A 17,318-nucleotide genomic window follows, 5' to 3' on the forward strand; every position below is an offset into this window, starting at 1 on the left:
CACCAACTACAAGTGTAAAACTAGCATTACTATAATGATCAGCCATAAACCGTTACCTTTAGAACTGCATCTCATATTTTCGGCTGTGAATACCTGACTCCATTTTGGCCTCTAACCACTTACATATACGGCAGCAAGGTGGCACTGCTGCCCGGGATCACTTGCCTAGTACGGGATCCGACACTTTCCAGTAGGGGGTGCAAGCTGCGGGTGGCCCGTTCCTGCTGTGATTATACACAGTGGGAGCTGATCCGTGGGTACCACAGACTCGATGTTCCCTGCCACTCACCGATCATTCGGTACAGAGGCAGAATGGCAGTCTGCCTATGGAAACAAGGCAGATCACCATTCTGTCAGTAGGGAAGGCATGGATCTTGTGTTTCTGCAAAGCAGCGACAAAGATCCATGTATTCTAGTAAAAGCACCTCCCACACGGTACAAAAACACTGGCTAGGCACACAGTTAACGCTTTGATCACCCATGTCATTAGTACAGTGACAGTGACTATTTTTTAGCACTGATCACTGTATTAGTGTCACTGGTTCCCAAAAGAAAGTGTCAAAAGTGTCAGTTAGGTGTCCGATTTGTCCGTCCAGCTATAAGTCGCTGATTGCTGCCATTACTAGTAAAAAAATGAAATAAATAAAAATGAAATAAATATATCCCATAGTTTGTAGATATAACTTTTGCGCAAACCAATCAATTTATTGGGACTTTTTTTTTACCAAAAATATGTAGCAGAATACATATTGGGCCAAATTTATGAGCAAATGTGATTTTTTTTATTGGATATGTTTTATAGCAGGAAGTACAAAATATAGATGTTTTTTTTTTTCAAAATGCTCAATTATTTTTTTAAATGTTTATAGCACAAAAAATAAAAACCACAGAGGTGATCAACTACCACCAAAAGAAAGCTCTATTTTTGGGAAAAAAGAACATACATTTTATTCGGTTACAGCATTGCATGACCGCGCATATGTCAGTTAAAGTGCCGCATCGCAAAAAATGGCCTGGTCAGGAAGGGGGGTAAATCTTTCAGTGGTCAAGTGGTTAAAGCAAGACCAGAACATCAAGATTGTAACTGATCCGTTTGCTCATTCACTGGATACAGGTCTGCCCATCTGACTTCTTTCTGACTGTTCAAGCTTTGGATTTGCGTATTTTCTGAAAAACATTTGTACTGCTTGCCTGTGCTTATCCTGATCTGCTACCTCTGTAATAGTTTGTCTGCACCTCATCAGACTAACAGGCTGCTCACTTTTCTAATGATTGTCATTTGACCATGTGTTTAAAGCTGGTCACACACTAGTAGAATTTTGTTTTCTTTTGGACTTTCTAATAGTTAGTTAAGTCGTCATTTGCTTTCAACCCCACAAAAATCAAAGGAGCTGGGGGGAAACTTTTTCTCGAACAAACAAATTTCCAACACTAAATGTGGTTTTCATTTTCAGGAATTCCTATTTCTTCCAAAAACAAATCTTAAAAGCAAACAAAATTTTGAAGTACTATCAAACGACGTTCGTCATGTCATCTAATGTATTGATTCAAATTTTTTGTACAGATGTTCATACGCATGTTCCTTTAGAAATCTACTAGTGTATGGCCAGCTTTAGGAATTACATTGCCCTAGTGTTTGTCTACCTGACTCCGTAACACATATCTTACGACAGGGGTGCCCAATCTTTTGAAGAGCGGGGGCCACTTAAGCAACTTGGTAACCAGTCGTTTACCACAATGAGTGGAGTGGGCGGATGACAGGTCACGGCTATTCTCTAGGCCCAGATGGAAGGGGAAAAATTCCCTTCAGTGTTTTTTTTAGCGAATTGCATTGGAGGTAGGCGGGCGTAAGCAGACAAAAGACTGTTTACATCTGCTGCTCTATAGAGGTGAATTTAGGGTCCGATTGGGTTGGGCCAATCTTGTGAAAACGGACTACGACTGCTTTCACACTGATGTGCTGCGGTTTGCGCACACCGCGGTTTCAGCGTAGTGCACCTGTGTCTATCCTGCGGGTTAGCTAAACTTTGCCATAGACTCCACCTGTGGCAAAAGCCACAGGTACAGAAAACATCAGCTTATGGGGCTCTGCTCCGCAGCTGCTTTACTCTTCTACCACCAGCTTCATTCACAACACTGAAGCCTCGTACACACGACCGAGGAACTCGACGGGCGAAACACATAATTTTCCTCGTCGAGTTCCTTGTTAGGCTGTCGAGGGACTCGACAAGCAAATTTTCTCCATTCCCGTCAAGGAAATAGAGAACATGCTCTCTTTTTGGCTCGTCGAGTTTCTCGACAGTTTCCTCGACGAAAATGTACACACGACCAGTTTTCTCGGCAAAAAAATATCTCCCAGCAAGTTTCTTGCTGGTTTTTGCCGAGAAACTCGTCGTGTGTACGAGGCTTAATGCTGTGGTATGGCTGGTCGGCAACCTGCGATTTGGGCTTGCCAACCTGCCATTCCAGAGCAGGAGGTTGCCGGCCACATCAGAGGGCTCCGCGGGACAGTGGTTGGCCACCCCTGCCTTACGAGATGCTGGAGCTGTTGGCACCAAAAATATCTCTTCTGCACCAAGATCTTTGTACTGGGAATAACTAATCTCTTCTAGCCACCAGTTCTTTGTTTGTTTCATCCCCTGATACTTCACTGGGATGCTGAGGGTGGTTTATTTAGGCAATACAGAGTGTTCTAAAAAGTTGACCATTTAACAGCTGCTTCCATTAGTAATCTATATAACACCTTTGTCGTTATGAAAAGCAGCTCTGGTGGACAGCTGGGGAATCGTTCATGGTGGCCGCAAAACGCGACAGTACTGATTTGTCCTTGCGGACAGTGGTCAAGCGGGAGGTGCCATTGTCTTCATGCACTACAATTATTCTGGTTTCAGATGAGATAGTGGCCACTATGTGGTGGAATGGACATGGAAGGCAGACCACAGATACCATCAGCCTTTGGCATATACTCAAAATTGCAATGCTGCCTGACCACGTCAGGTAATCTCTTTTCCGATCCATGTAGAGGAGGCAAAACAGCATTTTAACAACAAGACATGTCCTACAGTGATAGCACAAAATGTCCTACAGAACAAGGACACACGGGAAACCATTGCCTGGAAAGTTTATCTATGCTATTCCTGTACCCACTGTCATCCCATAGCTCAGCAGTTTTCATTCTACTTTTATATGCATTTATATGGAGGCTTGATTATAATTTTTAGGTTTAAAAAAGGCTTTATCACAAACCTCTCATTTACTGGAATGACTGTGATCTGAAGTACCAGTCTCCTAATGTTTTGCAGATGGGCTTGGGCTAGGTTCAGCTGTGCTGTGACGGCCGAATCAAATTTAGAACAAAATAAAATGCTTGGGAAGTTGTTCCTTTGTTTAAAGAAGAACCCAGCGTAGCACTTTCTGAACTGATAACATCACTTAACCCCTATGCCATTTCAGGCAAAACAACAAACTTTTCTATGGAAAAACTACAGGGTCTAATTTGTTTTGTAATTTAAAAAATGTGTGTAAATATATTCGAAATTGAGGGAAAAAATGATCATTTCAAAAAGCATATTTTTTTGCTGACCCCACCAAATGTTTTTCTCTCTAGTGCCTCCTGAAACATAACATATATCCCTGCGCTATAATCACTGCATACAATATAAAGCTTATTTAGCCAATCGTGAGAATGTGAGGAAATTAGAGTACCGCTGATAAACATGGTTAAAGCAGCAAACAATGGCTATACAATGTTTTTGAGTGTAGTTTTGCTATAAAAAAAAAAAAGCAAACACAGCAAAACGCTAATGCAAAAACAGTTTGCATGAGGCCTAAAAACAGTAGAGCTAAAATATCATCCACACAGGGAGTGGGTTGCTTTCAATGAACCAATCCACAAAAACAAGGTTTTTAGAGCATATATAATATTGTCATTAATCTGAACCATTAAACCACTTAAGACCCGGACCTTTAGGCAGGTAAAGGACCTAGCCAGTTTTTGCGATTCGGCACTGCGTCGCTTTAACTGACAATTGCGCGGTTGTGCGATGTGGCTTCCAAACAAAATTGGCGTCCTTTTTTTCCCACAAATAGAGCTTTCTTTTGGTGGTATTTGATCACCTCTGCGGTTTTATTTTTTTGCGCTATAAACAAAAATGGAGCGATAATCTTGAAAAAAAAATGCTATATTTTTTACTTTTTGCTATAATAAATATCACCCAAAAATATATATAAAAAAAAATGTTTCCTCAGTTTAGGCCGATACGTATTCTTCTACCTATTTTTGGTAAAAAAAAATCGCAATAAGCGTGTATCGATTGGTTTGCGCAAAATTTATAGCGTTTACAAAATAGGGGATAGTGTTATTGCATTTTTATAAAAACAATTTTTTTTTACTACTAATGGCGGCGTTTAGCAATTTTTTTGTGTCTGCGACATTATTTTTGGGACCATTGTAATTTTCACAGCAAAAAATGCATTACTGTTAAAATGACAATTGCAGTTTGGGAGTTAACCACTAGGGGGCGCTGAAGGGGTTAAGTGTGATCTCATCTGTCTTTCTGAATCTAGCCCATTATTTTTTGCTCGAAAATGACTTAGAACCAAACATATATATCTTTTTAGCGGAGACCGTAGAGAATAAAATTGAGATCGTTGCAATACTTTACGTCACACCATATTTGTGCAGCGTTCTTACAAACGCAATTTGTTTGGTAAAATTACACTTTTTAACATGTCATGCTTCAAAACTGTACCTGCTCGTGGAATGGCGAAAAACTTTGGTACTTAAAAATCTCCATAGGCGATGTTTACATTTTTTTACAGGTTACCCGTTTTGAGGTGGTCTAGGGCTAGAATTATTGCTCTCGCTCTAACGTTTGCTGCAATACCTCACATGGGTGGTTTGAATACAGTTTACATACGCACTTGATTTTGCACACAAGCTCGAAGGGACAAGGAGCTTTACATTGTTTTATTCTTATTTATTTCACTTTTATTTTTACACTGTTCCTTAAAAGAAATTCCCTTCTAATAGAAATAAGCAGGACAGGGCTTTAATGTGAGATCTGAGGCCAAAAAAAAAAAATTTGATCTTTAAGGCCGAAGGGCGAAAGTGACATTTGATGCCACTCCGGTGCTCCAAGGGCCTAGAGTCAAGTGGGGATCATCTTCCCCTCAACTTGACTTCCTGCCCATCCACCCAGGGATCGGATAGTTTCTGCCACGACTTACAGCAACAGTAAGCATCGGAGACGTTTGGAAAGGGGGGGGGGGCGTACCATTCCTGACACCCAGAAAAGTGATTTTGCTGCGAGTCCGCCGCTGAGACCACTTTTATGTTAAAGCAGACTTCCCGCTGTTTAAAAATATACTGGGGTTATGACAGCTATTTACAAAGAGGATAACTACAGGGTAAAAAAAAAGGTAAAAAAACAAATACACTTGAAAAATCTGTGACGCATGTGCGATGTGTTTATTCCTAACCGCTAACTGAATAGGGGCACAACAAATAATAATAATAATAAAAAGTTGTTATCAATAGAGTCTTAAACAGGCAATGAGTAAGCAGAAAATGCTAAGGTTCAGCATAATGCACCATTGTCTTTGTCATATCATTGTGACGCTGTCTTTTCCACTATGCGTGATCTTACAGCATGCTTAGTCACATCTTAGCTGGCCTGTCCTTACTAATCTTCATCTTACTGCGTGCCAGTCCACAATGTATTTCCAAGAAAACCTCAGTTTGGTCATCTTGCTATTAGTTAAAGATACCATTTGGGACTTTTTTTAGAGCAGTCTTTTCACAAATGAAAAGGAACCCATGGTATATTTCCTTACGATAAGCAAAATTGTATCTGCTGCTTTCCCTGTAGAGTATTACAAACAGACAATATAGGAGTCAGAATAAACGTGGCTCCTACAGACCTACTTAACCCCCACTCTCTGCAAAAACTATTACACTTTTAAGCAAAGTATGCATTAAAGTTGGGATTTTTGATCTGCTTCTGTTGCAGTGCACGTTAAAGGGGGTCAATTACATTGACGGATCCCTCCCGGGCTAGTCCTTATTTTACCAATACAAAAGAACAAGCTGCTCTATCCCAAAGTGGCACCATATATTCAGTCTAAACCCCCCCCCCCCTTCCCCATACTGACAATGCTGCTGCCCAAAGGTGTCTGCTTTACTATTTCATCCAGAATGCAAGTATGTTACTTGCTGGATCACCAGGTGAAATACAGGCCAAAAACCTAAAAGAGAAAACCAAGAATTGGTATGCTGCAATATATTGCATTTTGGCTTTGGGGTTTAACAACCTAACAACTGGCCATGTAGCTTTACTGCTACAGGGCGGCTGCTCTGTGCAGAATCATGTACAGTATATAAACGTGATTTTACATTCCTGGCTACAGGGAACAACCGCCTAGCTGTGCTGTGATTCATCACAGCACATGCAGATCACTGGCAGCGATTGACCACCAGCACCCGACGATCGGCTCTGAGTCTCACAGAACACAGCTCTGTGAGTGTAAACCCCTTCCTGCCCAGTGTCATTAGTACAGTGACAGTGCATATTAGCAGTGATCACTGTAATAATGGCACTGGTGATGTCAATTGCCGTTTGTTTCCGACATAGTGTCAGATTGGCCACCGCACTATTACAGTCCCATAAATAAGTTGCTGATCATTACTAGTATAAACAAATGTATTAATTAAAATTCCAGAATAATTCCAAATAATACACACTTCTTGGGATTTTTTTTCTTTACCAAACGCATTTAGCAGGATACATTTTGCCCAAAATTTATTAAGAGATTTCATTTTTTTAATTTGTTTATGGGATGTTTTGTAGCAGAGAGTAAAAAATATATTATTTTTGTTTTTCAAAATAATTGACTAATAAAAAAAAAACCAGGAGGTGATCAAATATCACCAAAAGAAAGCTCTATTTGTGTGAAAAAATATATATAAATTTTGTTTGGGTCCAGCATTGCATGGCCACACAATCGTCAGTTAAAGTAGCGCAGCACCGCATGGCAAAACAATAGCCTGGTTATAAAAGGGGGCAAATCTTGTGGAGGGCAAGTGGTTAAAAACCCTTAAAATCATCAGTTTCCTCCAATGGCCGAAGGGAGGGGACCCAGGAGAAGCAGTAACCTTCAGGCCTATAGGCATAGGAAGTGCAAGGGGGGCAGGAAACGACAGGAAACTATCAAGAAATGCCTGAGATTTGACCATGACACGAGGGTTTATGAGGCTGCAGTAGGCATGTTCAGGTGTCCATACTTAATAACTGCAGCAAACTGACCCTTTCCCCATATAAAAGGGTGTATTAAAAATGTTATAGCTAGGGCATGGAGTAAGTGAAAGGACTTAGGCCTCATGCACATTGCTGCTGTTAAACTCACATTTTTGGGGGTTGTGTTTTTTTTTTCTGCCCTGGAACTCCCCTAAGGTATAAAGTATACATGAAAGTATATTTGCCTTTAGTAAATCAACCTATATGTGTCCATGCACATAGAGGCGGTCTATGCGTCCATGCACATAGAGGTGGTCTATGCGTCCATGCACATAGAGGTGGTCTATGCGTCCATGCACAGTTGAGTAGCAGAGGAGTTTTAGAGGATTTTTTCTGAATGCTTTAGAATCACATTCAGGAAAGGGAATTTTGACCACAAAAAACGCTGACCGCTTTTCAACACGTGTAAATGCTTTTAAACACACCTAAATGCTGGGAGCGTTTAGAACTTCAGCGTTTATTTATTTCAATGGCCAGAATAAATGAATAATGAAATAAACGGCCAAACTCCAAACACTGCTAAACTTGCCTCAGGAGAAACAGCGTTTAGAAGAAAACAGTGTGTATGAGGCCTAAGGGTGGTGTAAAAAGGGTCAAGCTTAGGGGGAAGTTTTGGTCTTCTTTAATGTGATCCCTTTTCACTTACAAAAGCTTAATTGTCGACTTTCACAGAATTCGGCATACTGCGCTGAATCCATTGCTCGGGTTTGTTTTTCAGCTCTCTGCAAGAAAATTAAAATAAATATAATTATAACAAATATTAAATGCTAAGAAATTGCAAATATACAACCTACCATTCAACAAGCATTAAACGTGCTGACTAGATGGTGCTGTGGTCCCTAGCCCATAAAGTGACTGTCCTATAATGCTCTTCAAGACAGCAGCACCTAGCCATGCAGGGGACTTTGTTAAACATAACATCTCAGACAAGCACATTCATTGAGTTAGTGGACTGGATAAATCCACTTTCATGAGCTCCATTCTAAGGCCCCTTTCACACTGGGTGTGGGAGGTGTGTTGGCGGTATAGTGATTTTTAGCGCCGCTATACAGTCGTATTTACAGCGATATTCGGCCGCTACCGGTGTGGTTTTAACCCCCGCTATCGGACAAATAAGGGTCAATACCGCCCGCAAACCGTGGCTACAGCCGTGTCCCATTCATAAGCAGGAGGTCTTAGATTGTGAGATTTGTAAAGCAAGTGGGATGGATGCTTTACAGGGATACATGGATTAGATCCCTGACGACACTACAAGGCCTCCTTGTTGACAGTCAAGCTCCTTTAATTCCTAAACATAGCCTTAAACAGCCATAAATCAAAAAACAATACTTTCACAGAGAACCAGACAAAATATACCAATGACATACATTTAGAGTAGGAAAAACCCCAGCAAACAAAAACTAAACAAACTAAAGAACTAAAGTGTACTCAAAAATAAATACACACTGGAGTTGACTTCATAAAACTGCAAAATTTGGGGCAGCCGTACATGGTAGCCAATCGGCTTCTAACTTCAGCTTGTTCAATTATGCTTTGACAAAAAAAACAAAAATCAGGAAGCTGATTGGTTTCTATGCAGAGCTGCACCAGATTTTGCACATTGCAGTTTTATTAAATGATTCTCTCAGCCTCCTAGGAGAATTAGCTAGTAATCACATTACCCTCCTTAGAATGAAGCTCATGAATGTGGATATATCCAGCCCAATAACTAGTCTTCTGCAAGGCTAGGTTCAATTCACTCTTTCAATAATCCGATCATTTCATTTTTTAGATATTACCCAAGAAAAATTGAAATGAGGAGGAAATGATATAGAGGGGCTGAAAACTTTATGAATTCATATTTTCAAGTCCTAGACTTTGGTATGATCCCATGTACTTTTTTTATTCGACAGCCGTTCAAAAGAACATGGATTGTTACGATAATTCCTTGTGCTAAAGATAAGGAGGAATGAAAATAGGATTTTAAACAAATTGGCCAGCTTTAAAACTTTGGTGTAGCGTTGCCACCAAGTCTTTAGGAAAAGCCAGAGGGTGGCACATCTTTCTTTATATTCTAAAACTTGACATGAAACCAATAAATCTTTCATTATCACACAATAGGTGACCCAAAATGAAATAAACTACCAGGTGGCTCAACCTGCTGGCTTCTACCAATATATCTAATGTATGGGGAGAATCCCTTTAACATAATAACATTTAAAGATATTTGCAGAGAAAATATACAAAGGCAACAGTGGAATTTTACCGATGAGAAATATTCCACTGGTAGATTTATTTCCCATCTCCTTGGCCTGTCACAATTTTTTTTTTTTTTTCCTGTTTGAATTCAGGATATAGCCGTGTTTTTATGTGGGTTTGATTTGGACACAGATCAGATGCCACATTATTCTGAAAAAGACTGAAACATCTTCTGACAAATCTTCATCTCCAAATGTCCCAAGATATTACACGCTTCCCCACATGGCGAGGCAGCAATATTTCATCTCTCTCCAACTGAAATCTGCTCGCTGATCAAACTCTCTGAATGTGTCAAGAGCCTAATTTACGAAATTCAAAATGGTAATGGTGATCTGGTTACTGCTGCGAGCTGAGATGCTGTTATAGAGCGTTTCCACAAAAAAAAAATGACAGCAAGTAAAAGAATTCCTAAACTGAGCCGTTCATCAGATTCACAAAACTATTTTTCCTAAAGCTGATCTCCAGGGAGGAAAAAAAAAAAAAAAAAAACATTTTCCCACTCCATGCCCATATACCTAATCTAGATTTTTTTTTATCTACTTGAAAGCCCCAATTACTTACCTAAATGACGGTCCAGATGACAGGTCGAGTTCTAGGATCTTCTTTCTTCTGCTCTATAGGGAGGCAGGGCCCATTCTATAGTGCCCCTGACTCTTTTGGTGACATGGTTGCTGCCCATAGTGTCCATATAACAGGATATTTAAGTATTCCAATGTGACATAACAATGTTTTTTGGATAGTGGATTGAACAGTGCTCTGTGAGATGTTCAAAGCTTGGGATATTTTTTTATAACCTAACCCTGCTTTAAACTACTCCACAACTTTATCCATAAGCTATCTGGCGTGTTCCTTGGCCTTCATGATGCTGTTTGTTCACTAAGATTCTCCAACAAACCTCTGAGGGCTTCAGAGAACAGCTGTATTTATACAGAGATTAAATTACACACAGGTGGACTCTATTTACTAATTAGGTGACTTCTGAAGGCAATTGGTTCCACTAAATTTTAGTTAGGGGTATCGGAGCAAAGGGGGCTGAATACAAATGCACGCCACGTTTTTCACATATTTATTTGTAAAAAAAAATTAAACCATGTATCATGTTCCTTTTACTTCACAATTATGTGCCACATAAAATATATTTACATTTTTGGTTGAAACTTCAAGGGGTGTGAATACCTTTCCAAGGCACTGTATATCCAACTTTTCATAGTGAAGCTGAACATTAAACCTGCTCCTTCCTATCTTCCAAACCTCACTATTGACCGATCAGTAAGAGCAGTGCCTCACTGCCCAACAGAAAAGAGCAGCAGGAGGAGGAGCCATGGATCAATGTCACCCCTAAAATCCCACCAACTTTTCTGGCAGGTACCAGATTTGTCAGATTTTCATTGCTATCTCCAAAAGTAGCCTTCCCAATGCACAAATACTACTATGTCTGATGTTATGGTTGCCTACAGCAACCAATCAAGAGTCAGCTTTGACTCCCCTATCAAAAAAGGAGGGTAAACAAGGCCTCTGATATGTTGCTACATGCTATGTTTTTTAATTTCTTGCACTTGTTTCATTGGGACCATTGGGGGGAATGTATAAAAACTTCTGCAGCTAGAATCTGGGCATTTGTGCATGGCAGCCAGTCTTTGGCTTTCATTTTCAAAGCCTAACTGAAGGAACTAAAAATAGAAGCCAATTCTAGCGGCTGAGCCGCGCCGCCTCATCCCCCAATTCTGACACACATTGGGGCAGATTCAGATAGAGATACGACGGCGTATCTCCTGATACGCCGTCGTATCTCTGAGTTCCGTCGGTCGGATCTATGCGCCTAATTCATAGAATCAGGTTCCGCATAGATCTCCCTAAGATCCGACAGGTGTAAGTGACTTACACAGACAGAATTCTCACCGCTCCAGGTGAGCCTCGTGATGATCAGGGGTTGTTGAACCACCAGGGTGCTGGCAATGCGGTAATGGCAAAAAACAAAAGAACAAAAGCTGGACAGCCGCACTCCAAAATTTTCTTTAAAAGAGATGTCTTTATTTTCAACTGTGCATACAGTCACTGCAAGCCCACAAAAATCAGTATGGCCAACGTTTCGCACTGGCGTCAGTGCTTAGTCATGTCATGACTTACACCGTCGGATCTTAGGCTGCAATCTCACGCTGACCGCTAGGTGGCGCTTCCGTTTGTATACGCGAGGAATATGCAAATGAGGAGTTACGCCGATTCAGAAACGAACGATTTTTTTTTCCGTCGTTTGCGTTCGGCTTGTTACCCCTGCTATATGCGGCGTATCCTATGTGAAGTATGGCCGTCGTTCCCGGGTCGAATTTTGAATTTTTTACGTTGTTTACAAAAAGGATCACCATCTCAATCTAGAGACATCCCTCTCTTTGATAGAGAACTGGATGACAAAGAGTTATCTTAAACTCAACGGAGCGAAAACAGAACTTCTCCTGTTTCACGCCAAGCGTTTGAATCAACCTGCAACAATTTCTATACCCCCGCCCATTCTGGGCAAAACCATCACCCCTAGCGCCAAAGTCAAAAGTCTCGGGGTCATCTTAGACTCTCACATGACATTGGATGCACAAATAGGGTCGGTAGTCAGCGGAGCTCACCATCTGCTGCGCCTACTTCGTAAACTGACTCCTTTTATTCCCAAAGAAGACATAGTGGCCGTGGTGGGAGTGATTATAAACTCCAGATTGGACTATGCAAACGCCCTTTACCTCGGTCTCCCAAAGTTCCAAATCGCTCGTCTGCAAGTCATTCAAAATACGGCCGCCAGACTTGTGACGGGAAAAAAACCATGGGAATCAATCTCACCTTCGCTGAGAACCCTTCATTGGTTGCCAGTAAAAGACAGAATTGCTTTTAAAGCACTCTGTCTAACGCATAGATGTATCCATGGGAACGCTCCCCATTATCTGTGCGAAAAAATAAAAGCTCACAACCCCAATCGCGTTCTACGATCCACCAACCAAAATCTGCTCCAAATACCAAAAGCCAGGTATAAGTCTAAAGGAGAACGAAGATTCGCGGTCCAGGGTCCCAGACTATGGAACGCTTTACCAACCAGCATTCGGTTGGAGGAAAACCATTTAGCATTCAGGAGAAAGATCAAGACGCATCTCTTTTGATATCAAAGGAGACAGGAACAACAAGCGCCCAGAGGCGATTTAGTTCGCATGTGCCGCGCTATATAAGTTTTTCATTCATTCATTCATTCAAGTCGTTCGCGAATACGGATGGACGTAATTTACATTCACGTCGAAACCAATGACGTCCTGGCGACGTCATTTGGAGCAATGCACGCTGGGAAATTTAGTGGACGGCGCATGCGCAGTTCGTTCGGCGCGGGGACGCGCCTGATTTAAATTTTACACGCCCCCTAGCCGCGGAATTTTAATTCCGCCGGGGGGATTTACGATACGCCGCCGCAACTTTAGAGGCAAGTGCTTTCTGAATAAGGCACTTGCCTCAAAAACTTGCGGCGGCGTAACGTAAAACAGATAGGTTACGCGGATCTAAAGATCCGCTGACCTATCTGAATCTGGCCCAGTGTGTTTGTAGGTCTTAAAATGGAGGAGAAGCTACAGTAAAGGTAAATCCAATCCAATTGCTGTGGACACACAGGGGTAGATTCAGGTAGGGAGCGCGTATTTGTGTGCGGGCGTAACGTATCCTCCGCAACTTTGACAGGCAAGTGCAGTATTCACAAAGCAAAGTTGCAGCAGCATAGCATAAATAGGCCGGCGTAAGCCCGCCTAATTCAAATGTGGAAGATGTGGGTGTGTTTTATGTAAATTTATTGTGACCCCACGTAAATTATACTTTTTCCGAACGGCGCCGTCCGTGAAAGTATCCCAGTGCGCATGCTCCAAATTAACCTGCAAAAAGCCAATGCTTTCGACGTGAACGTAAATTACGCACAGCCCTATTAGCGAACGGCTTACGCAAACAACGTAATCGACGGAAAATTTGACGCTGGCCCGACGTCCATACTTAACATTGGCTGCGCCTCATATAGCAGGGGTAACTTTACGCCGGAAAAAGCCTTACGTAAACGGCCGGGCGTACATTCGTTAATAGGCGTATCTAGCTGATTTACATATTCTAGGCGTAAATCAGCGTACACGCCCCTAGCGGCCAGCGTAAATATGCAGTTAGGATACGACGGCGTAGGAGACTTACGCCGGTCGTATCTTAGCAACATTTAAGCGTATCTCAGTTTGAGCATACGCTTAAAGTTGCGATGGCGTGGATTCGGACTTACGACGGCGTATCTACAGATACGCCCGTCGTAAGTCTTTCTGAATCCGGGCCACAGTTTCCATGCCTGATGCTCTGCAATATCAGTGCAATACCTCAGTAATGCAAACAACACTCAATGCAGGCAATTCACACTACAATACAGAAGCTTGGTGTGTCATTACCGCTAATCGCCATTCCAAGGTCCCTACATAAGTAGGTATGTTTAATCCACATGGAAGGAGTGACTCAGTCTAGTGAAGACTTCTAGAACTTTAGCAAGTCTTGGAGTGTTTCTGTTCAGCGTACAACATAAATCATATCTGAGCACTCTAAAACAATCTATTTATTTTTCTTCTCCACTGATGGGCACTTAGCTACTCTGGAATTGAAACCAACTTAAAGAAAATAACATTAAGGTAAAAAATGTATCCTCGGAAAGTAACTGAAACCTGAAGTCAAGTAAAAACAAACGAGAAAAACTGAAAAGTTTGATGCCAGAAGGTAATGCTTGCAATTGCAAAAAGGCAAAAACAATCTAAGATTTCCTATCCATAATTGTTCGTTGTTAGGCTGCAGAGTCATAGGAGGACAGGCTTCAATACATCACTATTTAAAAGAGAAGTTTTTTTTAAAATCATACATACCTAGATGGATACAGCATGGGTCCGATGATGCATCTGTCCCCCGCCGGTTCCAAAAATGAGAACCGTGCAATCAACAACCGCTAATTGCTCGGGTTTCAGAGCTCCGTCAGCAGAAAGCTGGTCACTGACAGTCACAGGCTCTCTGCTCTGCCCTCCCCCAGCAATCACTGGAGCTCTGGGCTATGGAGGGGGCGGGAGCGGCTAGCTCAGACTCTCAGCGGCTCGCCAGGTGCCAGTCACGAGTTGTGGGTGGATCCCAACTTTATTGTCATGATCTTGCCCCAGCCTGGACCAGCTCTGTGATGCTGACAGTGTGCTTCAGCCCGCTGTCTGCTGAATTCAGGTCACAGGAGTGCAGATCGAACTGCACTTCTGAGATCCACTAGAACAGATCATTCAACTTTTGGAAGATGAAGGCACCTATTTTTTTATTTTATTTTGTAGACCTCCACTTGGAAATGGTTCAATAGTGGATGCAATAGGACGTACCTGTAGTAGCCATCACAGTAATAGAATCCTTCTTATAAAAAAAAAAAAAAAAAAAAACTTTATTCTTGGACTGTATTTATTTCAAGTGCCATCAACATGTACTTTGTAGGAGCACATATGATCACAAGCTAAGAAAGCCATTCTTCACTTGGTCATCAAGTTATAGGGCACTGATATGCGTATAGTCATTCTACGGTCTAATTTTCCGCATAGGATATTTGGGAAGTGGCTGAGCCGACTAAGGAAGCCCTACGTGATCCAGTACTTATTCGGTCATAAAGTTATGGTGGACTGAGAGGTGTATGGTCATTAGACCGAATATGTCAATAAATATATGAAAATAATTCCCCTAATTAAATCTGCCTTTTTAGGCAAGATAAAAAAAAAAAAAGTTACAAAATGATTCTTTATTATAATTAGAGAAAATTGTTAAAAATAAATATGTTTTCAATATGTCAATACAAATTGTTATAACGATATACACAGTACAAAAAAAAAAAAGTTGTAATGCAAAACACTTAGGGCCAGATTCACGTAGAATCCCGGTGGCGTAACGTATTGCATTTACGTTACACCGCCGCAAGTTTTATGGGCAAGTGCTTGATTCACAAAGCACTTGCCTGTAAACTTGCGGCGGCGTATCGTAAATCCGTCCGGCACAATCCCGCCTAATTCAAATGGGGCGTGTATCATTTAAATTAGGCGCATTCCCGCGCCGAACGTACTGCGCATGCGCCGTCCCTAAAATTTCCCGACGTGCATTGCGCTAAATGACGTCGCAAGGATGTCATTGGTTTTGACGTTAACGTAAATGGCGTCCAGCGCTATTCACGGACGACTTACGCAAACGACGTTAAATTTCAAATTTCGACGCGGGAACGACGGCCATGCTTAACATTTTCTAGACCACCTAGGAGGCATCTTTATCTTTACGCCGCGTATCTCTACGGAAACGGCGTACATTTACTGCGACGGGCAAAGCGTACGTTCGTGAATCGGCGTAACGATTCATTTGCATATTCTACGCCGACCGCAATGGAATCGCCACCTAGCGGCCAGCCTAGAATTGCAGCCTAAGATCCGACGGTGTAAGTCACTTACACCTGTCGGATCTTAGGGAGATCTATGCGTAACCTGATTCTATGAATCAGGCGCATAGATACGACCGGCCGGATTCGGTGATACGACGGCGTATCAGGAGATACGCCGTCGTATCTTCTTTATGAATCTGGCCCTTAGGCTCCATGCACACTGAAGCTAAAAAAAAGCTATAAAAAACACCAGTAGCTTTGCAGGGAGCCTTTCAATGTTTTTTAGCGTTTTTGCAATAGCGTTTATTAGCATTTTTCAGTGTAGCGTTTTGTAACTTTTTTCTGGCGCCAGCTTTTTTGAGCGTTTTGCGTTTTTTCCTGCCGAAAAACAGCACTTTGAACGCAAATTTCGGGCGTTCAGAAAAAAGCCAATAAACTCCAAAGCTCATTAACACAAAAAAACGCCCATTTGTGCATGGGCACATAGGCTAACATAGAGTTCAGTTTATGGGCTTTTTAAAAAAAGCCCAAAACGCCAATAAACTGCAGTTTATCAGCTTCAGTGTGCATGGAGCCTTAAATTGCAGAGATTCTGTACAAGTATCCTACACATTTCGGAGGCATAGGCTCCTTCCTCAGGGGTGACTCCGCATATACAATGCCTTGAAAAAGTATTTATACCACGTAAATGTTTCCACATTTTGTCATCTTACAACTGAAAACATAAATGTATTTTATTGGGATTCTATTTTATGTGATAGATCAACACAAAGTGGCACATAATTGAAAAGTGGAAGAAAAATAATAAATGGTTTTCAATTTTTTTTTACAAATAAATATCTGAAAAGTGTGACGTGCATTTGTATTCAGTCCCCTCGAGTCAATACTTTGTAGAAGCACCTTTCACTGCATTTACAGCTGCAAGTCTTTGCACATCTAGAGAGTGACATTTTTGCCCATTCTTCTTTGCAAAATAGTTCAACCTCTGTCAGATTGGATGGAGAGCGTCTGTGAACAACAATTGTTTAAGTCTTGCCGCAGATTCTCAATTGGATTTAGGTCTAGACTTTGACTGGGCCATTCTAACACATGAATATGGTTTGGTCTAAACCACTTCAATTGTGGGCTTGGCTGTATGTTTAGGGTCATTGTCCTGCTGGAAGGTGAACCTCCGGTCCCAAGTCTTTTGCAGACTCTAACAGGTTTTCTTCTAAGATTGCCCTGTATTTGGCTCCATCCATCTTCCCATCAACTCTGGCCAGCTTCCCTGTCCCTGCTGAAGAAAAGCAACCCCACAATATGATGCTACCACCACCATGTTTCACGGTGGGGATGGTGTGTTCAGGGTGATGTCCAGTGATAGTTTTCCG

General features: G+C 41.6%; 1 protein-coding gene across 1 annotated transcript in view; it reads right to left on the minus strand.

Annotated features, from left to right (window-relative positions):
• SUPT3H (SPT3 homolog, SAGA and STAGA complex component) overlaps positions 1-17,318 on the minus strand; it is a 739,871-nt gene that overhangs the window by 182,020 nt on the left and 540,533 nt on the right. Inside the window, exon 7 of the mRNA XM_040348435.1 lies at positions 7,942-8,017. Within this exon, the coding sequence (XP_040204369.1) occupies positions 7,942-8,017 (76 nt within the window). The remainder of the gene's footprint in view (positions 1-7,941; positions 8,018-17,318) is intronic.

The sequence above is a fragment of the Rana temporaria genome, chromosome 4 (assembly GCF_905171775.1).
Source record: "Rana temporaria chromosome 4, aRanTem1.1, whole genome shotgun sequence".
NCBI classification, from domain to species: Eukaryota; Metazoa; Chordata; class Amphibia; order Anura; family Ranidae; genus Rana; species Rana temporaria.